Source organism: Ornithodoros turicata, chromosome 5 (genome assembly GCF_037126465.1).
Source record: "Ornithodoros turicata isolate Travis chromosome 5, ASM3712646v1, whole genome shotgun sequence".
In the NCBI taxonomy this organism is placed as follows: Eukaryota; Metazoa; Arthropoda; class Arachnida; order Ixodida; family Argasidae; genus Ornithodoros; species Ornithodoros turicata.
The window spans coordinates 19,196,897-19,223,233 of NC_088205.1; the positions used below are offsets into that span (position 1 = coordinate 19,196,897).

A 26,337-nucleotide genomic window follows, 5' to 3' on the forward strand; every position below is an offset into this window, starting at 1 on the left:
TCGACATCGCGTGCCTCCTTCCTTCCGTTTCTTCTGTTTGCTTGCTTTCTGAAGTCAACATGTGGGATCCGGAACTGGAGATGATGAGTGCTCTCGCGCTATACTTTGCGTTCGATGATGACGACAAACAACCGCCGCGCAAGAGAAGAGTTTGGGTTAAGCCGTGGCTCTCAAGGCGAAAGGCACAGGGGTGCTATGAAAATCTAATGCGAGAGTTGACCCTCGAGGACGCGGAATCGTATCGGAGCTGGATCCGCATGGATACCAACACGTTCGAGGAGCTACTCTCCCTGGTCCGTCCTCACATATCAAAACAGGACACTAACTTCCGACAGGCAATTTGTGCAGGGGAGCGTCTTGCGATCACCCTCAGGCACTTAGCAACAGGTGAGTGTATGACGCTGAATATTTGCTTTTACTTGTTTGTCCTACAATACAGTAGTACAGTTTACATGTGCGCGCTGCTACAAATGCGTCGTGAAATTACGAAACACTCCTGAAATTGATTTTTGTGCAAAATACGGGTTAATACTGATTGCGACGTTCAAATTTTCTCCATTTGTTTTTGCTGTTGTTGTTTCAGGTGAAACACACAAATCCCTGGAATTCCAATTCAGAGTTGCCCACAATACTATATCTTTGATGGTGCATGAGGTATGCAAGGCAATCTTCGAAGTGCTGTGTGACAGATACTTGAAGGTACATCCACTGATGTATAGTGCATATAAGCATGATGCCATGGTATGAAGTTGCACATCTGTTCTGACTTCTCTACATCATTTCAGGTGCCACAAGGGCAGGAAGAGTGGTGCAAAGTGGCCAGTCAGTTCTATGAGCTCTGGCAGTACCCAAACTGTATTGGTGCTCTCGATGGCAAGCATGTCGTCATTGCTCCTCCTCCACGTACTGGGGCCTTGTACCGGAACTACAAGAGCACTTTCAGCATTGTGTTGATGGCCCTTGTGGATGCCGACTTGAGGTTCTTGTATGTGGACGTAGGTAGAAATGGTCGTATGAACGACAGCAGTGTTTGGGGCCAGTCAAAAATGCGATCAGCCATTGAGAGTGGACAGCTAGGTATACCAGGCCCAAAGACATTGCCTGCATCTACGAGTAGCACACCTTTCGTCATTGTTGGAGATGAAGGTTTCGGCCTAAAACCCTACCTGATGAGGCCGTACGGTGCAAAGGACCTGAATGATGAAAAAAGGATTTTCAACTACAGGTACACAATAGGAGAAGAAAGTGATGAGTAGTAACTACTCTCTTTTATCACTTTTAAAGTATGAAATACTGAACGGCCCAGTTTCTAACCGTTTTTGAGACAACAGAGTAGTCAAAAATGTAGTTGAGCTACGACGTTACCTGGTAGCTTAACTAACAGTTCCACAATGTAGCTGCACTACAATTTGAAGAAACAGCAGTATAGTTGGACGGCTAAGATATTAATTGGTGCCTATCCCCCCCAAGTAAGGAGGCCCACATGTAATTGTTTGGAAACACCTCTGATTACGTAGGCTCTCCCGTGCACGACGGGTGTCCGAGAACGCCTTTGGGATACTGGCGAACCGCTGGCGTATATATCAATCTCCACTGAAGCACGACCCTGAAAAATGTTGTGCGATGGTGAAGGCTACTGTGGTTCTGCACAATTTCTTGAGGTGCAAGACGACTGCGAGAGTACGCTACACGCCGCCAGGAAGTCTTGACGTGGAAGATGTCGTTGCAGGTAACTGTGGCGTGATCATGATCGCGTCAGCCTTGCCAGTGCTTAGTGATCGCACTCATGATTGCGCCGACCTATGCTCACAATTAACATATTTTTTTTAAATTGTTGAACCACTTATATAGGTAATTTCCATGGCTTAGTCATATCACAAACAAATGATCACTAGGAACATTAAGGCACGTGAACACTAGGAATCCTTGTGATAATCAAGTAGGCTTCAAGGATCTCCCTATCCGCTTGGTTTAGAAAGGTACCTGCTATTGTGGTTTTTCGAAATAGTGGTTCACATCCGCAGTTTTTTCAGTGAACTGGCAGGTGACCAGAGGGGGTGTTACATTTTTGGGCAGCGGCGTGTTCTCTCAACCTAGTGTTTACACGTTCACACTAGTCTTCACGTGCCCTGATGTTCCTAGTGATTGTGTGTTTGTGATATACCTAAGCCATGGAAATTACCTATTTAAGTGGTTCAAGAATACAAAAACTCTGTTAGTTGTGACTACACAGCCGTCCTGTCTGTTTCTTCCGTTCTTGTCTCTCTGCTGCAAAAAAAACCTGAAGTATGACTTACCAACTATCGTGTTTCTCTACGTTAGCAGTTCTTGATTTCACAACATAATTATAGGCACACTACGCAAGGGATCGTGGCGGAACGAGGGAGATCCCCTTGATGACTTTCGCAGTGGCGGAGGCATGAACTGCACGACAGATGCAAAGGCAATCCGGGATACCTTCAAGCAGTACTTCAACAATGAAGGGCAAGTCAGTTGGCAGCACAAAATGATATGAACTGGTAAATTTATTGCACTATTATGATCACATTTAGTTATTGCACACAGTATTGCGTATGTGTTAAAATCATTCTGTGTGGAAATCTTCAAACTGAATTATGTCTCCCTGTCCAGTTTGCAATGACAATGTGTATTTTACGATAGCCTGCTGTGCAACAATCATTGCAATGTGTCTTTGCACACCTGCAGGGACCTCCCTGATCATGTTTGCTATCATGGCACCATATATTTCGCATTCATCACTTTGCGACTTGTGAAGCCTCTCAGTTACAGCACGCAATAGCTTCGTCTTGTCATCGCTGCGTTGCTTGTCTGCTTTTCTCTTTTCAGACCTGCTGGGGGTGGGGGTGTCTTCCAGAATTGGACTACCACCTATAGGGCTGCTATCCATAGTGCCACCAGCTACAGGGCTACTGCTGCTGCTGCTGTCAAAAACTTCTGTCTCACTCCGACAATCCTGTAACTATTAAATTGAATGTTGTTAGCACAGTTGCGCTTACGTTGTACTCTGAAAGTGCAAAAAGGAGGGATCTGATTAAACAAAAACATATTGATTCTTTAAGTATTCAAGGTAAAAGAAAAAAATCTGTGGCCTATAGTTATGACACACACAACACACAGTTTTATACTGCCTTAGGTGGAGTTCACATGGACCAACTTTTTCCACCAACTATGACTAACATTGAAATTGGTCAGATGCCGTCCACCACAAACCTCGACCAGCTGGAGATAGTGCGCCAAGACGAGCAGTGGCAGATGACTTCTGGCATCACTGTGGCATTTGGAAAGTGGCACTATGGGTCTGCCAACTCAGACAAACTTGGAACGATGTTGGCCATCGTGGAAAAAATGGATCATAACACTTCGTCAATCCTGAGTTAGTCATGCTAACTAGTAGAGTTCAGCTGCATGTGTGTAGCTATGATGTAACCCATTCTCACAATCATGTAGTTGTCATGCTGCTCATGGAGATAGTTTGCTCTGGATACTAAAAAGACTGCTTACGCCATGCTCAGAATCTTCAGATGCTTGCCCAAGATTTAAATTGCATGTACTTTGAACTTGCTTGCAGCTCGAACTCAGGAACATCATTGCTTCAAAGTGCGCCCACTTGGGTCGATATACTTCGTCAGGGCCACATCCAGATCTTTTGCTTCCTTCAACCTTTCGCACTTCTCGCTGAAACTGGGACCTTAGGTTTGTCCATTTGGCCTTGACAACAGCAGCTGTTGGAAAAAAAAGGACATACTGCTCTAATTCTTGACCAAAGGCAAAATAAAAACAATGGCACGAATTGGTTGGCTCTGCGTTATTTATTTGCTTTTGGAAAAGACCTGAAACACAGACACATTTCGCTGTGGTTTATTATTGAACTTTAGAAGACAAACTTCAACTGCAAAAATTCGCAGTTCTTCGGAATGAAACGGTATACATGCGCATATCGTGTCGTCCTCTGATCGTCGTATTTACATCGTCTTTTTGTGCATTTTGTGAGGCCATGAAATCTTGCCGAGCGAATGTATGAGACACAAACTTTATACAATTATACACGCTATTTTGAAAGTACAAATATGTATATTGTCATCACGCACGAGAACAAATATTTCACATCATGTGCTTCAATGCGTTACCGAGGGAAAATGCTAATTCAGGTGGTGCTTACCTGTGCATAAAAGTTTTTCCGCAATGCTGCAGAATGCCTTGTCCTTTAAATCACGCCTGTGATACGTCGGCAATCCAATATTCCATATTATGGGACGTTCCTCTACTTCTTTGATGAGCTGCAGTTCGACTTCGTGTGTCCACTCCATTTCAAACAAGCAACAAATGGCGGAACCATGCATGCATTCACATAAAAAACGTGTTTCGATGCCGATGTCGGTGACAACGCACACCCAAATTGCCAAAAATCCGCAAATTCGCATTATGTTTGCCGGTAGAAATTTGGTCAGCCGCCAAAACAGCAAAAACACGTCTTGCAACATGTTTTGCTGATGTTTTTGTCGAGAAATTATGTCACACTGACACAACATTTGTTTTGTTGTGATGTTGGTGGCGCTGTCTCGCCAATGTGACATCCTCGCCGACAAAACGCGAAACACCGACAGCGTCCGCGGCGCCTGTCTTGTCGATGTCTTGTCGTTGTCCGGTGTTTTGTTTTACAGTGTGACATGCCCTTTACTGTTCCTGCATCTGCCTGGAAAGACTTCCAGAAAACCCAAGCAAAAACTTCAGACAGCGCAATGGGTGGTAGGATTCGAGCCCACCACCTCTCAGTCTTAGCGTTACTTTAGAGCTACCCAATGGTCAGTGAATGCGGGGGAGGGGGGGGGCGCAAATTTCCCACTTGTTCCGGATGCCGGGAGTGGATGCCGGCCCGACTTTTGGGAGATGCTCAGCTTCCCAGGATGGGTGGGTATACTATGGTGCGTGCTATAAAAGGACAGTCACATCTTCGTTCGCGACGCGATAACTACTTGACGGACAGACATCCGCTGCCGCACGGTGAAGAATTTACGCCAGGGAAACCTACGAACAATATTCTTCACTGTGTGGCAGTGGAAGTCTGTCCGTCAAGTACTTATCGCGTCGCGAACGAAACTGTGACTGACCTTTTATAGCACACAACCTGTATTTATGGATACAACAACAACAAATTGCTCGTGAGAGCGCCTCTGGTGGCATACCGGTGTGCACAGATTTTCTGAGGTCTTCACGAAATAGTCTCCAGCTTGTGAAAGAAATCGGTCCAGTAGTTGGTGAGAGGGGCACTCAGTCGTGCGAAATATACAGAGGAAAATGGTCACTACCCCTGGTGTCGATATCCGTAGCGCACGTCAGGTGTCGAGTTATGTGTGCTGAGCACCACGAAACATCCAATACATCGAGTGACATGACGGATCGCGTATAAGTTGGCGCCCGATTGTTCAGCAGGCACATGAGACGATTCTCCATTGAATCTATATCCAACAACATTCTTCCTCTGTCATCCGTCTTATTTGGCTTCCCATGCGGTATGATGAACATTGAAGTCACCCAGCACGAGAGTGGGGGTATTTATCGATACATCGTTTATGGGTATACATATTGGTATATTGTATTGAGCTGTATTGGACAGTCTCTGAAATTTCAAGGGGGTACAAAAATCCAGGGGGAAGAGGGGGAATCCCTGGAGCAACCCCAATGAGCTAGTTGACGTTCTACTGGCTATTTTGTAGTATCCTTCCTTCTGGATTTCCAGATTCCTCTGCGACGGAACAATCTTCAACGAAAGCGAAAGAGATAAATGTTAATTTATAGTAAGTGAAAGTTATTTGCTATCTACAGAAAGCCAGCTTTGATTGTGGAGTGCGTAGACCAGGGATTTCGCTACACCCCCCCCTGCATTTTTGCAACCCCCCCCCCCCCTGAAATGTCTCAGGTGACCCCTCCCAGCTCAGCCACCAACACGTTCTGGTAGAGAGTCCGGCGCAGCGAATTACATCCTGTCCTGTCAAACTTGGGCTGTAGGACCACAGTCATGCAGATGATCGTACCATGCATTTGTCCAAAATCACGTGAAAGTGACTGTTCAATGCATATATTGCTCGCATATACGAGCAAAAATGCGTGCGGGCACGCAAACTCAATGTGGATCATCAAGAACCATTTGCGTTTTGATTATGCATCTTAATGTTGAAATGCCGTTCATAATGAATCTGTATTCTAATGTAATGTACAATGTACATGCTCGGCACCCCCCTAGCAGTGAATTTCTGGGGAAACCACTGGCGTAGACACCGAAGTCTTCATCTCGAATGCACTGATTTTCTACTTTGGCAACATATTCATTGGTTGTTATTATCAACGTACTTGAAAGGGATGCATTTAGTAGTTGTAATATAATAAGTGTGATTTTATGTAGCAGTAGCAAACACCCATCTGTCGTGATCAACTTTTCCTTTTTCTCACACATTCACCTACCCTTTACTGCTTAGTTTGACGCATTCCTACAACAGAACAGTCTTCACTTCAGGTGCAAATGGATGCGTAAAAGTTATAACGTCGCCTAATTGGTGGCTTCGTTTTCGGAAACCTCTTTGCTTTTACGTTTGTGTAAGTTCGGTGCGTTAAAAAAAGTAAGAAAAGAAAACGTGCGTTTCTCCTGTAAACGTCGAATTTTATCTGTTTTGTTCCCTACGTCTGCTAGCCGATAGTCATGTGACCTGGCCTATCCAATGAGCGGTCCTCTATCGGCCAGAAAAGAAGCGAATATTATTCTCCTTTTCTCTTGGCCTGCTCACGAACAGACATTCGCGCAGTACTCACACTAGAGTTCGATCTAACGTGGCGACGGCATTACCTTCCAGAACACCTAGTCGGGACTATGTAAGCCCTCTTTAGTTTAGTTTAATCCGTACTCTCTTTTGTGTCACATGACGATTTCTGTATTTTGACTTTGCTAATCATATGCTTGCTTCTGAATTTCCCCTCACCGTCCTCTCGTACCATCCAGGACCAGTCTTTCTTAAACGGAAGGAACTCGCACGATAGCAACAGCCACGAGGTTAATATCATGATATACGATACGGGTCGCAGAAAACAAGTTCGCAGAATCTCTGAACTTCGAAACTCCTCTTGAACGCAGGGTGCACTTGCCACGTCATACCTTACCAGACGGCATGACGGGCCCGGTGATATTAATTGCCGTCTTCGTGGCGGGCCTTGCCTCCGCAAATTACGCATCCAATACCAGGTAAACGCAGATTTGTCGCTGCACGTCATCGGGGAGGTTATTCAGTATAGGCTTTTGAGTATGCTTGTACACTTGATAGAGAGTTTTAGTACATCGTACGCTATCGCCCTTGCGTGCGTAAGGGATAGCGTTGATGGTTCTGCGCACGCCCATAACTGAAAGAGAGCTTCGCGCAGTACGCAGAACCACCAACGCTGTCTGTTACGTACGCTATCGCCTTTGCGTACGATGTACTAAAACTCTCTGATACCTGCTGGTTATCACAGTATTTTATTTTGCTTGCCACCCATAAAACGAGGGGCGTTCATCTCCGCTCGTTGGTGATGGCATGCTGGAGACCTCGAGGTAGTCCTGCTACGGTCTCAGGTGCCGTCTCAGGTTTTATCTGGGATTTTCCGCACAGTTAGCACTGCTGTCGCCCGAAGATGAACGCCAACACCTATACTCTTTCCTGCTGGTACACGTCTGTACACCGCTTGTCGCCCCGGTCGCTTCGCGAGGCTAACACGAAACAAACAAAAAAAAGAAAGAAAGAAAAGAAAAAAGCAGAAGAAGACGGAAATGAAGAAATCTTTAGCACCGGAGGGCAGTTTCATTGTGTGCACTGCCATTCGAAAATAAGTTGGACACTTCTCTTAATTTCGCCACTTCTTTTCACAGACAAAGCGATTCGAGTTGGGGCGTCGCCAGACGGACTGGAACGGTATGCATTTTATTCAGCTTCTTCACTTCATATAAGCAGAGACCCTGCAGATCTCCGCTCTGGAGACTGGTTAATCCGCCGATTTAACTGGGTTGCGACACGTCGTCCAAAGCTATGCCAAATAAATGTAAAACGCTTATGTGCATCGATGTGAACTTGCATTCCAAGTTTCACAGCAAAGAGACGCGTAGGAAATCGGCAAGACGAATCGCATCTGGCTCTGACGTCCCGCAGGCGTCTCCGCCGGTGAGGTAGCCCGGGAGAGGTCACGTGCGTACGACTACCAATGGAAATGGCTGTAGCTTTCACTCATCTGACGTCAGGACTTGACGCGTACGTGTGTTCGATCTTTTTTTTTTTTTTACGTCAATATTAGAATCGGAACTGAGGCAGGGGGCATCCTGAAAAGCTGAGCTGACGAAAACTGTCACTTTCGCCACTCAAACTGTCAATCAGAGATTACGGGGCGAAGGGGTGTGGCGCCCAATCGAACATATACTCGAACAGATTTGACATTTGAGAGGCCTTTGGATGTGAGTAGCATGCCTTACCATCGTCCAGTGTGCTACACGGGCAAGGGTTTAAGAGTCAAGTGAGTGTAGTGCAGTCGATTCACATATCTGATTGTAACTGTGATGTGTTAGCCGTTACGCGTACCGTTGTATGTGAGTGTTGATTCTAACATTGGCTTCTAAGAGATCATCGTGATATACACTGTCTCTTTTTCTTGGATACAGATTTTTCATTTAAAAAAAGGCTATAAGGGCTATAGACATCCTGTTTCTACTTCTATCATGCCTAGGCCGACGGACGTTCTTGGCCATCTGTTTCTCAACCATCGAATGACTAATTACTTAAACATCGTCAATTAACTTTTTAATTATAAAAGCTACGAAGTTGTCCCAATGAGAACATATTCCAGTATTATCATAGTATATTAATATTCCAGTATTATCAGACACTTAACGGACAACGATTTCTTTTCTCCGGCCCAGCATGGATTTCGTAAAAATTATTCGTGCACCACACAACTGATATCCTTCTATCATGACCTCGCCTCAAACTTCGATATGCATGTTCGAACGGATTGTGTCTTTTTGGATTTCCGTAAGGCATTCGACACTGTTGATCATACTCTTTTATACCACAAATTAACGTTTTTGAATTTGGATCCTCTTCTACTCTCCTGGCTCGGGAATTATTTGATCAATAGAGAACAGCGCGTTCTATTAAACGGGGCCGTGTCATCTACAACTTCCGTCACATCGGGTGTTCCACAGGGTTCAGTTTTAGGGCCGCTATTGTTTTTAATCTATATTAATGATTTAGTTAATACTGTTGATTCATGTATTCGGTTATTTGCAGATGACGTAATTTATAGAATTATAGAATCTGAGGACGATTGTAGGGTACTTCAGAATGACCTGACCAAAATCGAACTATGGTGCAAAAATTGGGGTATGACCTTAAACACGTCTAAATGTAAATGTGTTGCTTTTTCCTCCAACAATTACAGACTCTCTTACCAATTAAATAACACGACTCTTGATACCGTAGACGATTATAAATACCTGGGCGTTACTTTAAGTAAGGACTTAAAATGGGACAAACATATAAACAGAATTGCAAGCAGGGTCTGTAAAACATTGGGTTTTGTTAAGAGGAATTTCAAAAGGGCTCCTAGAGATATTAAAGAAACTGTTTACAACTCATATGTTCGACCGTCCTTAGAATATTGTAGCGCGGTGTGGGATCCCACTGAAATAAATCTTCGGAAAAAACTAGAAAAACTACAAAACCAAGCGGCTAGATTTGTTTGTAATAATTACTCTCCTCAGGTTAGATCAGCATATCTGAGATCCATGCTGGGATGGCCTTCACTAGAATGCCGTAGGAGGCAATCTCGATTAAAACTTTTTTATCACATATATCACGGACATACAGGCATTCCTCGAGGACATTATCTTTTCCCACCGAGTTACATTTCAGAACGTGTAGACCATGAGTATAAGGTTGAACCCTATCGTTTTCATATGTCCATTTTTAGAAATTCTTTTTTTCCTAAAACAGTTGAGGAATGGAATAGACTTCCACGAGATCTTGTTTCTTCCCCAAGTGCCACTTTTGGTGAAAAGTTATGCATGTACGTGTTAGAGTAATTGAACTTTTTGTGATTGTGTTGTTAAGTTGTCTCCTCTCCCCTACACAATGCCACTTAGGTGGAGCAGTAGGGTAGTGCAAATAAATAAATAAATAAATAAAACATCTGCTCCTTTCGGTCACCTGATATCATAGCCCTGTTTTTAGAACAAAAATCCGTTCGGTAGATCGTCCCCAAAAAATTCGTGAAGGAACATCTTTTTTTTCTTCTTTATTATGTTCATTGCGCATCTTCGGAGACCGGTCTTTCCTTCACACCCAATGTGAGAGGGTGAAAGAGCAGATTGTCGCCTCTTGGTCCTGGAAAAAGATTAAAAGAAAACAGGAAATGCAACACAAAATAAGAAAGTTCGATAGCGTCGCCCGATACGTATGTTTTTGTTTTGTTTCGGAAAATTGAAGTTAATCTCCGACGCATGTGGCGGCACTGTGCTCCTTCACCCTCTCACATTGGGGGCAAAGGAGAGACGCGTCTCCGAAGATGCGCAATGAACAAAATAACGAAAAAAAAAAAACGGTGTTCCTTCACGAATCTTTTTGCGTACGATCTACCGAACGGATTTTTGTTCTGATAACGGCTTCGATATCAAGTGACCGAAAAGAATAGATGTTCTCATTGGAACAACTTCGTAGCTGTTATAATTAAAAAGTTAATTAACGATTTTTAGGTAATTAGTCATTCGGCGGTTGAGCAACAGATGGCCAAGAACGTCCGCCGGCCCAGAGATGATAGAAGTGGAAACAGCGTGACTGTAGTCCTTATAGTTTTTTAATGCAAAATCTGTATAAGGAAAAAGACATCCTGTATGTGTGAAATAAATGCAGACTTGTGAACCGGTGGCTGTCATTTCAGTGTCCCATTCGACAGGTATTCAACGAAAAACCTAGCCGTAGTAGCCCCAAAATTTTTACTCAGGACTGGCATGCATGATGTAATGAACCGCAAGCCACATTATCAGTGTCACAACTCCTTCAGTTCCCTCAGTGAATGACGTCGCTTTAGAGATTCGGCGAAAGCAACTGGGCACACGTAAGTCACAAAAGTACGCGGCGAGAGTTCCAATGGCCCCGAGCGCGTGGAACATCAGTCAAACGAGCTCTTACCTGGAAGCCTATATGGTAGCGCTGACGAGGATTATACAATAAGTTCAAGTATAATGATAGCGGTGGAAAAGTCATCAAGATGGTAGTCGCTGCTACTCCAATAATTTAAAGAAGCGGCTGATGTAAATATGTTCGGAATACTAAGTCTTCCTCAGTTACACTTACCTATAAAATTAGTAACAAATACCGCTTCCGGCTGGGACAAGTATTCCGGTTTTCCGCTCTGTGTCGCAACCGTGTATAATATGGGCGACATGCTTTCACCGCCGCATTCCATTTAATTTCGAAATTTGGAGATTTGGCGCGCGCTCTACGAAATCTCAGGGAACTTAAAAGACGTGGCGCCTCCAGGAGGAATAATGACCAATCCGTGTTTCAGGACTGTTTGGCCCCAAATAACACTACTACAAGACTTCCTATTTCAAACCGACATAGTGCCAGAGAAATTTCTATTCTAATGTGGCGGCCACCAGCTCGCCGAAGACCCACACACTCGGCGGTGAGTGTCGCGTGACTGTGGTCACGTGGTGTCTCTATGGCGGGGGGTCGGGGCCATTCGTCTCTTTGAGCTCCAACTTCTTACAGGCAGCACGAAGTGGTACGGATGTCGTCAGACCCAATAGCAAATTACCCGGCTTCCGTATTGCCAGCGATGGGAACGTAGTTGATAACGCCCTGCAGGAACAACGTCCTTATATGTACGCATACATGTTTTAGGTTGACTCGGAAAGGCTTCCACTGGGCCTTGCAGCGAGGCGTCGGGCAAACCTTCCCACGTATCCGGGCTACAGCGCCGACGACCGCAAGGAGGGCACTAGGAAAAGGCGTGGGAGGCCGACACGCCGTCCACACTTATCTGCGAAAACAGAGCGCCCAACATTGCCGCCGAAACTTCAATCAGCCCAGTACCCACCGCAAGATCCCGCAGGATCGGACCAACAACAGCCTCCTCCTGCACCCACGCCTCCTGCATACCCATATCCTGGAGGAACTCCGCCCCATCCTGGTAGACCTTATCCTCCTCCAGTACAGTCGCTTCCTCCGCAATACCCTCCAGCGCCTCAATATCCCCGTGGGCCATATTATCCTCAAGGACGCCCGCAGTACCCTGGTAATTACCCGTCACATACACCGTCCTACCCACATATTCCTCAAGGACGCCCACAGTATCCTGGTACTTACCCGTCACGTACGCCGCCCTACCCATATTTTCCTCAAGGACGCCCACAGTATCCTGGTACTTACCCGTCACGTACGCCGTCCTACCCATATTTTCCTCAAGGACATGTACCTTATCCACCACCTACGCTGTCCTACCCACATTACTCGAGAGGTCCTCTGTTCAGCAGCAGGCGTCACTCATATACCGTGCCTGAATCTCACAAAGGACCCGTGTACAGCGGTGTTACACAAGCCCAAACGGTTACCGAAAACGCATTACCTCAGCCCAATCCCAATTCGTGTCCACAGCAACCACCTACACCGGGACAAGCACCAAATCCGCAGTATTATACCCCAGCATATGCACCAAATTCGCCGTATTATACCGCAGGGTATGCACAATCTCCCCCTTATTACAACACAGGTTTTTTACCGTCTCCGACATTGTTTCCCCCAACACAGATGCCGTTCCCGCCATATTATCCCGGTGGATTTCTACAACCTCAGCCATATTATCCCACAGTACCTGGTCAGCCTGCGTCACCTTTTCCGGCAGGATTCGACCCGTCGAATTATCCCACGACATCACTTCCGGTTCTACCGGTTAATCCCACAGGAAATGATCAATCCATGCCGCAACCGTCATTGTATCAACCGACTCCACCATACAATGCTCCATGGTATCCACAGTCCCCACAGTACGATCCCGCGTTGTATCAACGGCCCCCTGGTGAGAACCAGCCTTTTGTGCAACCCACTCAATACCCTTTTCCCGCAGGCTTCCAGCCCTACCCAGGTCAGTTAACACCATTCGGACCACCCACTCAATACCCTTATCACCAGGGTTACGGACATAGTGCACAGAGCGTGGAATATAATCCCGCCACGGGGCATTATATAGTGCACGTGCCGGCTGGGGCGCCTCTTTTCAAAAGGGCAGGACCATCTGAGCCCGTCAAACATCCACCATCTCGGTATTCATTCGCTAGTCCTTACGAGAAAACACAACGGATGTCAGCGCTGAATAACCTTACAAGACACGGTACATATCATCCGCATGTGCCATTCAGCCTTCACTACCGCAGTCCTTTTCCTCACCCTGACGAGCACACTGCCGGCTATCCCTCACCACATCCGCGAGCTCCTGGAAACTATGTTCCACGTATACCTCTCGAGGCTTCTTACCCCGAAGAACCTCTGCCGTCCTTCCCTGACAGAAACGTACCGCGCGTACCGCCACTGACGGGTTACTATCCGCTACGCAATAGATATACACAACGGACTCCGACTCAGCTAGATCACCCAACTGAGTCTTACCCCAGCAGTGCGCCACCATATCCACCGTCAGACAAGGGGTATCATCATGCCCACCGTCCATCTTTGAGTGGACATGGCACCCATTTCAGGCCCGAGAGACCATTTAACGTCGCAGACCTCTATGAAAGGAACCGCTCACCCGCCGGGTCCCTTTCCTCCTCTCCCCATCATTCTGGGTTTTCACCGGAATATTTTTCTGAATAATATGTGGAAATAAAACTCAATAAAAAAATCACTGACTTTAAAAAGAAATGCTTGCAATTAGCGTATGAAAACAGGGACGGCGCTATGAGGGCGAGAGGGGGGAAGGGAGCGAGTCCCTCTTAAAAACTTTTACGCAATATATATATATATATCTTTTTTTTTGCAACAGGAGGCATTGACAAACACAAACTTCTTGCGTTGTCATCACGCCATTTGCATGACCGCCGTGCGTGTTCTGTACCTTATGAATTAGCGCCTTTACCAGCATTTCCCGTTTTTCCCTTCCTGACTCCCCTCGGGACAGGCGCCGTCTCTCTTTCGACTTTCGAGTATTTAAGGCAGAGTTCTCCAAACTGTGTGTGGGGTACGAGCCGCAGGTTGCTTGGTGCAGCGGCGATAAAACAGAACGCTTTTTTTCTTTTTTTGTTCAGCGCGCAGGTTGACATGATTAGGATGATGTTAATGATAGAGAGCAGACAACGACACAAATTGAGATGTGAGGTGCACTTTGTGTGGTAGCCATTTGTGCCCCGCTAAGTGTTGAAAAAAAGAAAAAGACAAGAAACGATAATGACATCCTGGGACTATATAGGTGCGAATTCCGGTGATGAATTGGTGTGGTATCTGGGATTTCCTCAAATGCTGCTAGGCAAATTCCCGCACTGTTTCCTACGAGGCAGGCAGAAGCACGCATGACCTCACCACAGAACAGCACGCTGCTGTATCGGCAGACAAACAGACAGTGCGGCGTATAGATGCAGGCCAGGTGGTGGACAAATTCCATAGTTAGCCCAAAAGCCTCAGTTTGGGCACAATGAGAAGGACGCTACCAGCAAAAGGTTTGAAACTGCCTTTGAATTTTATTGTTGAAATTTTTATTTTGGTTTGAGTCTTGTGTTGGTGTCATTCTTTTGTTTGTGCCCAGACTGGGGCTTTTGAAATTTGGAGTTACCAGCTCTCGTGGATTAGTGGTTAGCGTGCTGGCCATGTCGCGTTGAGCCTGGGAGGTACCCGCGTTCGAATCGCTGTGCTGTCTGGGATTTTCCTTTGATTTCCTCAGACGCTTTCAGACATATGTCGGCACAGTTCCCTTAGAAGTCGGCCCAGGACGCACATTCCCCAGAGCGTCAGTCGTGACGTTAAGGCCGACAACGGCGAGCCCTTTCACCACCGCCACCATGAAATTTGGAGCAAACAAACAGCTCCGCAGTTCAATGCAATGCAAAGCAATGTACAATTCATTATATTTTACTGCTCGAGCAGTGGCGTAGACAGAAAAAATATTTCGGCAAGGGTTCTTTGGGGACTTTATTTGTTTTTTATTTGAAAACTCAAAGGTCCACGAGGGTCATTACATGGGTGGAACACTAACACTACTAATACGGAGAGAGAGAAAGAGAAACAATATAAAACGATGTCATTGTTACAAAGAAATAGTAGATCAAAACAAAACAAACGCTATAGTTACTTATTCAGGAAACAGATGGGAAAATAATTGGCTGCGAAATGGTCCCCTGCGAAAACTTTACACGGGGAGGGGGATTTCACTTTCGTTTCCCTCTGTGAAATGCACCACGCACACACATAAAGAGACGATGATGAGATGGGGCTGGTGTCGGCCAGCAGGCTGAGCAGAAGTCTGCACAAGTGCACACACACACACACACACATTGGATGGTGATGGCAGTTTTGCAAGTGGCACTGCGATAGCTGAATTTGTTGCGAACCAATCCGATGCGCGTTTTTTCGCAAAACGTGCCGATGGTCATCGTTTTCATGTTTTCCTTTTTCTTGTCGTTGAGCTAAACTTGTAGAGTAAAGAGGAATCGTGTTTATTCCTAAAGCACAATCTATATTTCACACACGGTCTCCTACATTTAGGGACAGATTGGGTGCGCACACCGTATTATGCTGGACCACCAACGACCTTTGCTGGGGGACTGGCACCCGTATTGCCGGTTTTACCATACGGCACCGTGCCAGGGTTTCCAACTCCACAAGGTTCGCCATTGTATGGAAGCTCTCCAATGGTAGGTCAGCCATTCCAAGCCGGACCTCCAGCTACTTTTGGCGGTCATCTCCCACCGTATTGGCCGTACCTGCATCATCAACAGACACCGAACACGTATGACATCCGTAGACGCCCCTCCGCTGCTGGAGGTCTCCCTCCGTATTGGCCATACGAAGATGCAACGTCACGTCCTTATACCCGTCCATACCCATCATCATACTCGCCGTACCCGTCGTACCTACCATATGGACCAAGTGGAGTACCGTCTGGTCAACCACAACAAGGCCTAGCTAAAGGTTGGGTGAACCCGAACACCTACGTGTCTGTCACAGCAGGTTCGCCGATCAGTACAAAATAGAAACCTTTAACGTCAATAAACTATTTGGAAATATTGAAAGAGAGAGGAGATTCAAGCTGGGGAGTACTCTTGAGGGCATATAGAAAGAAAGCTGTAGAGAAGAGCGGGAAGTGATAGGCGTAGGTCCTGCACCGCCCTAGAGGGGAAACTGCTACCGCTCTCCTTAATTATTTCAAATACGTTAAGGGTCCAGATATGGCATTACATTACTGAGTGGGTGATGTGTATAGTATTAAGTCTGTAGTGCTAAGTTTAAGTTCTTTAAGCTCTGCATAGGATCGTCAGAGTGGTGTTTTAGCCTGATGCTTGTATAGAGTGGAGTTTCTATCCACTTTGGAGGGCCGCTGCTGTACCTCTTGCTCAGCTGCTCAGTGTGTGGAACACGAGAGTCTTGATCGTGAGTTCGGGCAGGGTGTATAGGAAAAAATGGTCCCGGAAGAGATGGTCCCTGCTTGTGCGAGCGGAAAAAATGGCCCCGACGGCGCCTGCGCGGCCAAAAATACAGGGACGTAGTTGCAGATAGCTGATGAAACATCACAGCCGACCGAGTGTTCCATTCGCTCTCGCGATTTGTTGAAATTGGGAGACAAATTTTTATTTTTTATTTTTCGTGTGCTAATGGAGAATGAAATCGACATGCCATTCAATCAGTAACATACTCGTAAAAGCAATGTTATTATTCCGTATTATTTTTAGTCCGTCCAACTCCAAAGCAATATCATTCGCCGCACAAGTTCGCTAGCGCTATAGCGCTCGCTGGATGCTAGTATTTTTTTACTGTTGGTCAGACACCGTTTTTACAGTTGGCCCCTGCATCTTTTCTATGTCGATGCTCGATGTTTATGGACAATAAAACCTGTACACCCACTCCTTTATTGTTTCATTGCCCTTACAAATCCGCTTCTGCTGAATATACGGTTCATCGACGTAGAACAACAACAACAATAAATGAAGAAGTGATGATGACATGGGATGTTTCCCCGTGGTAGCCACAGGACCCTACCCTATACAGGACAGTATAGAAAGTATGAGACAACAGCTGCGAAATGTTGGGCTGACCAACAATAGGAAAATACTAGCATGCACGTTGAGTTGGAAGCTACACCTGTCTACATCCGACGACACCCACGTACAGTGAGTGTGAAATTGGAACATCAGGATAGTGAGCTCAGTTCAAAGCGTTTATATGAGTTTTATTTCATTGGTACGAATACAGAAGATACCGTACCATTTGGCTCACTAAACTGTAATAGTATTTGCCTTTATAAAAGAACGCAGGCACCATTTCCTCAACCTATCTGCCAGAAATACGCAGAAGGTAGCAAGACCTTGGGAAATCACCAGTAGTGAATCACGTAGTGTCACAGTCAAGATTTATTTGTTGTTGTTGGGGAATCGCTTCCTAATCTTGCCGCGATGTCTGCAGTCAACAAAATAAGAGAGAGAGGGTGACAGGAACAGAAAGAACAGTCGGCAATCCGCAAAATACAATGTAACCGCTTTTATGTTCCTCATTCAGTGGCGTGCAGATCTTATTGTTCATTAACATCAGTGTTAATTAAAAGAGCATGTCTCCCAATTTCAACAAATCAGGAAGGCGAATGATACCACTCGATCGGCTAATGATCCGTTTCATCAGTTGTCCACAACAACGCTCCTGTATTTTTGTATTTTTGGGCGCACGGGACCCCGTGGGACCATTATTTTTGGGATCGTTTTCTCCGGAACCCGTTCGGGCATCACGTTGAGCACCAATATGAGCAAGAATAATTGAAAAAATGGCTAGGAAGCAAGCGAGCTGATGAAGATGATGCATAATGTAAAAACCCCGAGACTATATAGGGAACACGAAGGGACAGACACAAACACGAAGCCCCAATACTTCTCTCATAAGTCTCAAGACTTCGTGTTTGTGTCTGTTCCTTCGTGTTCCCTAGCCTCGGGGTTTTTGCATTACGCAGAATAATTGAGCAGTTTGTGACTGTGCGTCTAGAGACAACTATTGCTTTATTTACTCCTATATTGTTTTACGATGTTTTCCGTTTTGTTCCGATGTGTTCCGTTTTGGGAGATATAAGGTAGAAGCGATGAACCAGTTCGCGAACCGATTTTTGAACCCTACTTGAAGCCACATGGGACCCTTACTTGCCCTTCCTGAACTGCTTAGGCCTTGGTCAATCCTGCGCATCAGCTACGAGCTCTTCAAGCTCTCATCACCTTCTTAGCAGCAACAAGGCTCCTGCGTGAATTCTGAACATTCATCATCATTCACCATCTTCTCCCCCTCAAGCAATGGGATAGGGTGCTGCCTCAGCGGCGAAACGTCCCACGGCGTCATCATTACATATTTGTTGTTGTTGTTGTTCCGTTTTTCTGTTGCTGTTTTTTCTTAATAGCGACCCCTCAGTGTTGAAGTGTGGATTTATTTTGCCCACCTGAGTATCTGACGTCCCTCGCGGAGGACGACGTGTTTCAGCAACTTGTACAGTCCTGGACAAACGTTTACGGAACACGTTCCGGCGCATTGCTTCCTCAGAGTGACACGCAGTGCAGTGATGTCACATTTGGTCACGTGACATTGGAAAACATGTTAACGTACCGGAGTCATAGTAGGAGGGCATTCCGTGAGCTGTTGCGATACGCGTGCAATTACGAGGGGATATTGTAAGAACACACGCTGTCGCCTCATTCGACCCGCTTGAGGTCGGCCCAGGACGCCCGTGACGCGTCCCCCTGTTTTTTTCCAGGTCATGAGGCTCCAAGGCGATCAAAGGCTGGGCATAACGTCATCTGCATGAACCTCCGGGTTTTGGTCAAAGAGGCTGACGCGATGAAAAGAGTTTTGCGGTAAACCGTCAAGATATGCACTTCTAGAGATGTCATTAGCCAACAGAATTATAGTCAATAGAACCCTTCTATTTCGTAACCTCCCCACTTCATCGTCAGAATATAATTGTTGGTGTTGCCCGTACACGGAGCAGTTGTTGCTATTCCTTCCCCCTTGATTTATATGTATATTTGTGTGGGATGATAACTAAACTTCAGCTGTGTTTGATACTTGTGTTTGTATGTTTTTCTCCAGTCTCAGTGTTCGTTGTGGATATCTCTTATCACCAGCTCGCCTGCTCTTTAGCCGCTGGCCGCTGGCTTTTAGCCGCTTTTTAGCGCCTGCTGTTTAAATAAAGGTTGCTTTGTTTCGGTACTGTGCATTCATTTTCCCAGGGCTATGGCAGTTTGCGTGCAGGCCGGGTCTGTGAGTTGACCACGCGGAACTGGAAAGATTCCTTTCGACAGGCCAGATATCTTGACCAGCTTCAGTGATAATTTTTTTGGATTGCTCCCCAGCTGCTTCAAGTTGTTTCACTTCTTTCATGTCGTAGACACGTCTCTCTCGTCAACAACTTGAAAGTGCTCGAGCTAATTAACGTTTTATGGATTATTTTACGACCCGACTGCGCGTATAGCGACCGGCCGAATCTAGTATGCGCAGTTCTATCCACATGAGAGGATCACGATTACCACTGACACGTCACTATAGAAGGGAAGCGTTCAAGTAAGGCCCACAGGGACACATAGTCGACAGTGGTACTGTTCTTGGCCTTTCCCTACTGGCGACCATGTGAGGCCCTCTGGGACATTTTGTCAGTTTCACGTTCCTCGAAACACGTAACTTTTGTAACACGACCTTTGAAGAATCTAGACAGCGGTTTCAGAAGATAGCAGAGGATGGATCAGCCGCACACGGTGGCTGCTGAACACCACCGTGGCTTCGCTGCGGTGGTGTGCGAGCTCCAAGAACACGTAACTGCGGCAGTGCCACGCAGCCTCCGCTCTTTTGTCCATCTGCATACATGCTTCTCTATTGTGCATGTATTGTAAACATAACATTCTGCCATATAGTGAATTAGTGTTGTGCGGGCTGATGTCTCTCTCTCTCTTTTTTTTTTCGAGTGTGGCTGCATTTCCGCCTTCCCAAATTTTTTCTGGCCAGCAACCGTGCCCGTGTGCTGGTTTTGTCGCACCAGGACTTCGTGACAGTGAACGTCTAACTAGTGTGCCACAAAGAACTCTTTCTTTTTTCGCGGTAACGTGGTTGGGCTGACTGCATCCCATAGTATTGGCAAAAATCACTGGTTTTTGCAGAATGTTCTACAGGCATATATCGTCATGCGTATCACATTAAAGTAATTTAGAGAATACGAACGAGGAGCTTTTTAAGTCTATTGGCCCGGAGATAACATAAGAATCTATACTTTCAAGTTTCGTACCAATGGAACACAGTTGCTTGCTGTTGTGTGCGTACTTACAGAAAAGAGAAGATTGCCGCCACGTCGACGCTTCTTCCGCCATGAAGGCAGGACAGGCGTTCGTTATTGCTGTCCTGCTGTGTGGCCCTGCTTTTGCCGAAAGGGGGTACGTTGCAAGCAGAACTTGTTATTCGTACGCGATTCAATAAATGTTTGACTCGTACACTGAATCAAGCCTTCATCATGCAATCGACTGCTTAACGGTTATAGGGAATTGTTGCCTAAAAACCACTGCCGCAAATTCGAAAAGTCATCAGTGAATTTTTCATGCTGTGGCCGCAGAGCGTCTTATGTGAGCCTCAACCCGTTTTTGGTGAAATTAATTGCAATTAAAATTCAAATCAAGTCTTCTTTCGCGAAATGCCGACACGGACTACAAGGCTTGCGAAGCATTCATAAGAACGTCGGCGTTTCCTGACAGCTTAAATAGCGAAATGTAGCAGGTAGCAAGGTAGAAACTGCTCGTCATTAGCGTGTACGTGTTGCCTTAGCAACGATGGTGACGATCGGTGATTCGACGCCATATTGCAACACTCTTGTTGTGTTATGCACGTTTGTTTTCCACGCTATTCCAAATACTAGAGAGAAAAAAAAAAGACATCCAGAACAACGCCTGATTTTTCACGATGATTATGGTGGTGGTGGTGGTAAAGAAATACGTACGGAACTGTTGTGGTACTTAGCATGCAAAAATGAGGAAGCAGAACTTTACTTTGATGGCAACTGTTTTATCCTGTGAACTGTTACTCTCGGCAGGACTCAATCGTCAACAGCAACAGCGCAGGGGACAGAGCCAACTGTGAGTTATTGCTAATGTATTGCAAATCATACACTGTGTGTGCACATAGCTGTGCGTACCCTGAGTTCAGCTGCGTCGCCTCTATTGAAACAAACTCTGACCACACCACCACGTAGTTGTTCTAGTAATTACCTATTCGTAGTAGCAAAGGAATTCTGGACTCATCTCTGAACTAAGACGGCTTTTATCCGCAGATTGCTGGAAACGGGTCTACAGTCCCTGTAGAGCAGTCATCATCTACAACACTACAAGCTCCTCCTTTGTTGCGCAAAGCACGATCAGCTGCGAGGTATCTGCCGACATCCTCGGACTATGAGTCGCTTCCAGGTAGGACACCACGATACCCGTCGGGAAACGCGGCGGGAGTAGGCCGTCCCCTCCCAGGTGACAAACTACATGAGCGAGAAAGGATACCCCCGCAAGACACACCATATCCATGGAACAGACGGCCCAGTGCCGATAATGTACCTTTCGCTGGTGAAGGGCCGCTTACCCCATCATGGTCTCTTCAAGAACATCCACTATATGCAGAAGAAGATTCGTCTTTCCCCAAAGGACGACCACATAGACCTGGAGGACCAGGCCCATTTTATCCAGGAAACAGGAAGCCTAGTGTAGGGGGTGCATCGTTTTCAGGAGCATCACGTGATCCTAACGCGCCTAATCTGCGGCACCCACCATATCTAGGGGATACCCTGTCCGTTTTCGATGATGCACTACCTCACCCAAGTGATGGATCGCATGCTCTAGAATGGACTCTAGGAGACCAACTTCAGGGTGAAAAAGATTCGGCTTCCCCGGAACGACCATATAGGCTTGGAAGACCACCTCTGCGACGCCCGTTACACCCAGAAGACAAAACATTTGACGTAGAGGACGTACCGTTCTCAGGAGAACCACACAGCCTTGATCCACCACGTCTGGGACATCCTCCATATCTTGCAGAGAGCCCATCAAATGTCGATGTTTTTGCACGGTTCCCAAGTGGGGAATCAGATACCCCGGAATGGTCCATAGGAGACAAACTACCCAGTGGACAAGATTTTGCTTTTCCAGAACGGCCACACAGACCTGAAAGACCAGCTCAGCGAAAACCATCATATCCGGAGGACGAACTGTATGATGTTGACGGCACACCGTTTCCGAGAGGCACACTGTTTTCATATAACCCTGGAGCCCCACATCTGCGCCACCCACCATATCTAGGAGACGAACGTCCAACGTCGTCCAACGTCGATGATGTGCTACGATCTCCAAGTCTGGGATCACATACCGGGGAATGGATTCCAGGACATAAACTGATCACTCGACCAAATTTGACTTTCCCGGAACGACCACATAGGCCTGGAAGACCACCTCTGCTGCACCCATTACGTCCAGGAGACAAATTGACAGGCTTTGAGGACGTGTCGTTCCCACGAGGAACACCATATAGACCTGACGCGCCACCTCTGCTAGAACCACCACAAACAGGACTCAGACCGCCCAGCGTCGATTATATACCAGGGTTCCCAAGCGGGGGATCACATACCCCAGAATGGACACCAGGTGACAAAGTGCCCAGTGGATCAAGTGCGACTTTCTTTGAACGACCTCACAGACCTGGAAGACCACCTCTTCGACACCCGTTACGTCCAGGAGACAACCTATCTGGCTTCGAGGATGCATTTATCTCACGAGAAAGACCACATGGCCCTGAAACGCCACGGCCGCAACACGCATCACCTCTAGGAGACAGACCGTCCAGTGTCAACAGTATACCACGCTTCCCAAGTGGGTCACATAACCCGGCATGGACTCTGAGAGACAAATTGCCCAGTGAACAGTACTTGGCTGTCGAGGACGGTCGACCTCATAGACCTGGGAGGCCACCTCTGCAACACCCATTGCATCCTGGAGACAAATTGCATGGCGTAAAGAGTCTACCGCCCGCACGACAAAGACCACGTATCCCAGAAAGCTCAGCTTTGACACGAGCACCAGGTCGAAAAAACAAAGTGTCCAGCACGGGACATGCACCGTTTCAGGGAGTAAAGTCGCACGGACGTGAAAAGCTACCTCGTCGACGCGACAGGCGAACAACCGTGAGTTTCTCTTGCGTACGTACATAGCTGTGAATATCGAGAGTTTGGCGTTGTTTCCGCTAGTCGGATCGATGAAGCGTGAGAAAAAGAAAGCTGTCGTATCAAGTAACCCAATGAACTGTAATGATAATTATCTACGTTCATGTCGAAACTAAACATACTCTTTTAATTTTTACCTGCAGCGTGCCGGAAACACGTCTCCTGTCCCAACCGAACGTTCACCAACACGAGCGCCTCCTATTAAGCGTGTAGCAGCTCTGACTGGGAACTACTCCCTGACGCCCTTGGCGTCACATTTTACAGGTAGGTCAGGGCAACGCCAGCTAAGCACATCGGCGAGAAGAGGGCGTCGTCTGCACTCAGCGTTGAAATCGTATGTCCGACCGAAGCACAATGCTACTATGCCGCGATACCCTCCGTATCCTGCTCATGGCATTGCCGCCGACAGAAACTCACCGTTCTTACGAGGGCGATATAGCTCTAAACAACGGCTTCCACAGCGATATGCGCCTTACAAAATGCACGAGAGAGACAATTCACAATTCACGGGGGACAAACCTCAAGACTCATTTATGAGAGAAAGGTTACATGAGCCAGAAAAATTACCTGCGCGACACCTATCCTTCCCGGGAAATACGCGGCCCAAGGTTAACGACAAAAGGTGGAAAGATCATATAGAGGAAAGACCATATATTTCGTCGGAAGGGATACCTCCGCGTAGTCCATTATATCAAGGGGGCAGTCAACCGAATGTAGATGCACCATTCTCAGGGGAAAGATCGCAAGGCGTAGGAGATTCATCTGTGCAAAACACGTGGCATTTAGACGACAACTTGTCCACAGAGAAAGATACACCCTTCACAGGAGAAAGACCGCATGCAGTAGAAGACCCATTTGTGCAACACCCGTCGTATTTGGAAGACCAATTGCCCCATGGGGAAGGCACACGGTTCCCAGGAGAAAGACCACATGGCGTAGAAGGCCCATTTCTGCAACATTCGTCGAATCCGGGAGACCGATTTCCCCTTGCAAAAGTTGCACCAGGACTGGACGCACCCGACGAAGGAGATTCAACACCGATAGAAGTTGTATCAGATTGCCCGCCGTATATGTGTCCAGAACATCCAACACCTCCACCAGGCTGGCCGGAAGGCTTAGACCTACCGGTACAACTGCCTGGTGAATGGCTTGGTGGCTCAGAAACGCTTCCACACGCAGACAACGGACATGATTATTCACCATTCTTAAGCGAAAGACACGACTCTCCGGAAATGACATCCCCACCATACACTCCGCCATACCCAGAAGGCAACCTACATGACGGAGCCATTTCACCGTTGCGCCCAAGTCCACTTGACAAGCGATACCCGCCATCTCCTGAATACGTCCTGCCTGATCGAGGATATTCATCGTGGCCAAGAGAAATACCATATTCTTCAGGGGGGTTCCCGACGTCTGAAGAGTATCCGGAAGTTCCAGTGCAGGTTATCCGTGTTCCAACAGGAGGTTCACCGTACGATAGTGGGGTCATGTTGGTTGTGTCATCCTCAACAGATGGCCCACAGTCCAATTACGCACTACTAATAATACCAGATGAAAGCCCAGCTGGACCACACCAAAGAATTCCAACGGTAGTCCCGCCGTATTCGCCAGTAAGTTATACACAGTTCGCTGAAACAGGGCTCAGGTACCCACGGGGAAACCCACCCCAATATTTCAATTTCGCAAGGGCTTCTCGACGTGACCATCAGCATTTTTTGAAGAAGGACAGGGAAGGACTGCAAATGTCAGCATAGGACAAGCCTTGTGTGTAACGCAGGACAGCACCTAGATCGAATAACTGATGTGCTCATTTGTTTTATAGGCAAAAAGAAAACGCTTGGTAAAGATAAACAACAACAACAATAGTTGATGACAAAAGATAAATCTCCTTCACAGATCCGCTTTTTCTGACAATACAATAATAAAGGTACTCGAAGTACACGAGCTGACGTTTGTGACGTACTTTTCTAGATATTGTTTCGTATAGTTAGCGTCACCATGGAGTATGAAGTTATGGCATCGTTGTGTCTTTCTTTTTTGTTCCTGCCCCTGCCCTTGTGTTATGCTGCCATTCGTCACCAAGCACATGTACCTGCTACCCCGACTTATTCCGACCTTGAAGTACGAAGTTATTTAGGAAGCGCTACATGGTATGGTGAGCTAGGATGACGGGTGAGCTTATCGGCCTATCCAATGCGTGGGGATGGGGATGGGGATGGGGGGGGGGGGGGGGCTCAAATGAAGGAAAGCTCGAGTCCTCGCTCGCAGCGAGCCATGCGTGACACTAGACGTATTTGATATTAAAAATTACAGATTAAGATGGCTTCTATGGCTGCACGCAGAGAAACAGTTGTTTCTGTTGTTAGTTCGTTTTTGTTGAGAAACTTGTTTCTTTAATGGCTTTTTTCTGCTACTCCCACAAAGATCCCCTAAATGAAAGGAAAAATAAAAACGAAAAGACGCAAACGCCTTTCTTGTCATCTGCTTGGAATTGTCTGGAGAACAGTCACAAGTCCATAGGACGTCGAGCTAATACAACCATATGACAGTCTCACATATTCCGATGGAACATTCAGAACAGCATCCGTCGTGCAAGTAGATGTCATTGTTCATTCTAATTCAAAAGATGCCAGTCTTTTCGAACGGACAGTTAGTCCAAGTCCAGGAAAATTCATACTTGTGGTACCACGCGTTTGGGATATTTTTGGTCGCCATGTTAATAACCATTGTAATGCAGTGCTGCCGACGAACATTACCGAAACCCCTATCTCTGAGGGCAGGTATATTAACGATAAAACGACTCCACGGACGACAGCGACACTGCGCATGACGCTG

General features: G+C 46.5%; 3 protein-coding genes across 6 annotated transcripts; all 3 read left to right on the forward strand.

Annotated features, from left to right (window-relative positions):
- LOC135395356 (uncharacterized) lies at positions 1–3,006 on the forward strand. Its single transcript, XM_064626593.1, has 6 exons — positions 1–387; positions 584–699; positions 786–1,225; positions 1,518–1,729; positions 2,352–2,519; positions 2,848–3,006. The coding sequence occupies exons 1-5, from the start codon at positions 60–62 to the stop codon at positions 2,513–2,515; spliced, it is 1,260 nt and encodes a 419-aa protein (XP_064482663.1). The 5' UTR covers positions 1–59; the 3' UTR covers positions 2,516–2,519; positions 2,848–3,006.
- A 3,760-nt stretch (positions 3,007–6,766) lies between these two features.
- LOC135394162 (basic salivary proline-rich protein 1-like) lies at positions 6,767–16,318 on the forward strand. 2 transcript variants are annotated; one of them, XM_064624729.1, is made up of 6 exons: positions 6,767–6,885; positions 7,013–7,063; positions 7,145–7,252; positions 7,913–7,955; positions 11,937–12,330; positions 15,783–16,318. In XM_064624729.1, the coding sequence occupies exons 3-6, from the start codon at positions 7,179–7,181 to the stop codon at positions 16,268–16,270; spliced, it is 999 nt and encodes a 332-aa protein (XP_064480799.1). In that variant the 5' UTR covers positions 6,767–6,885; positions 7,013–7,063; positions 7,145–7,178; the 3' UTR covers positions 16,271–16,318. The 2 variants fall into 2 exon arrangements, with proteins under 2 accessions (XP_064480799.1, XP_064480798.1); XM_064624728.1 differs by lacking the exon at positions 15,783–16,318 and having other exon boundaries at positions 6,776–6,885; positions 11,937–13,932.
- A 3,404-nt stretch (positions 16,319–19,722) lies between these two features.
- LOC135394163 (histone-lysine N-methyltransferase 2D-like) lies at positions 19,723–25,443 on the forward strand. 3 transcript variants are annotated; one of them, XM_064624731.1, is made up of 6 exons: positions 19,723–19,823; positions 20,580–20,683; positions 21,334–21,376; positions 21,571–23,460; positions 23,643–23,763; positions 24,304–25,443. In XM_064624731.1, the coding sequence occupies exons 2-6, from the start codon at positions 20,619–20,621 to the stop codon at positions 25,254–25,256; spliced, it is 3,072 nt and encodes a 1,023-aa protein (XP_064480801.1). In that variant the 5' UTR covers positions 19,723–19,823; positions 20,580–20,618; the 3' UTR covers positions 25,257–25,443. The 3 variants fall into 3 exon arrangements, with proteins under 3 accessions (XP_064480801.1, XP_064480802.1, XP_064480800.1); XM_064624732.1 differs by having other exon boundaries at positions 24,325–25,443; XM_064624730.1 differs by having other exon boundaries at positions 23,643–25,443.
- The last annotated feature ends 894 nt before the right edge of the window (positions 25,444–26,337 follow it).

Excerpts from the sequence above, each read along its gene's own strand:
- LOC135395356 (XM_064626593.1), top strand. The coding sequence starts at position 60 with ATGTGGGATCCGGAACTGGAGATGATGAGTGCTCTCGCGCTATACTTT. Across the intron at positions 1,226-1,517 it reads AAAAGGATTTTCAACTACAG|GCTCTCCCGTGCACGACGGG; the intron begins GTACACAATAGG and ends CTGATTACGTAG. Across the intron at positions 1,730-2,351 it reads CGTGGAAGATGTCGTTGCAG|GCACACTACGCAAGGGATCG; the intron begins GTAACTGTGGCG and ends ACATAATTATAG.
- LOC135394162 (XM_064624728.1), top strand. The coding sequence starts at position 7,179 with ATGACGGGCCCGGTGATATTAATTGCCGTCTTCGTGGCGGGCCTTGCC. Across the intron at positions 7,253-7,912 it reads AATTACGCATCCAATACCAG|ACAAAGCGATTCGAGTTGGG; the intron begins GTAAACGCAGAT and ends TTCTTTTCACAG. Across the intron at positions 7,956-11,936 it reads TCGCCAGACGGACTGGAACG|GTTGACTCGGAAAGGCTTCC; the intron begins GTATGCATTTTA and ends TACATGTTTTAG.
- LOC135394163 (XM_064624730.1), top strand. The coding sequence starts at position 20,619 with ATGAAGGCAGGACAGGCGTTCGTTATTGCTGTCCTGCTGTGTGGCCCT. Across the intron at positions 21,377-21,570 it reads CGCAGGGGACAGAGCCAACT|ATTGCTGGAAACGGGTCTAC; the intron begins GTGAGTTATTGC and ends TTTTATCCGCAG. Across the intron at positions 23,461-23,642 it reads GACGCGACAGGCGAACAACC|CGTGCCGGAAACACGTCTCC; the intron begins GTGAGTTTCTCT and ends TTTTACCTGCAG.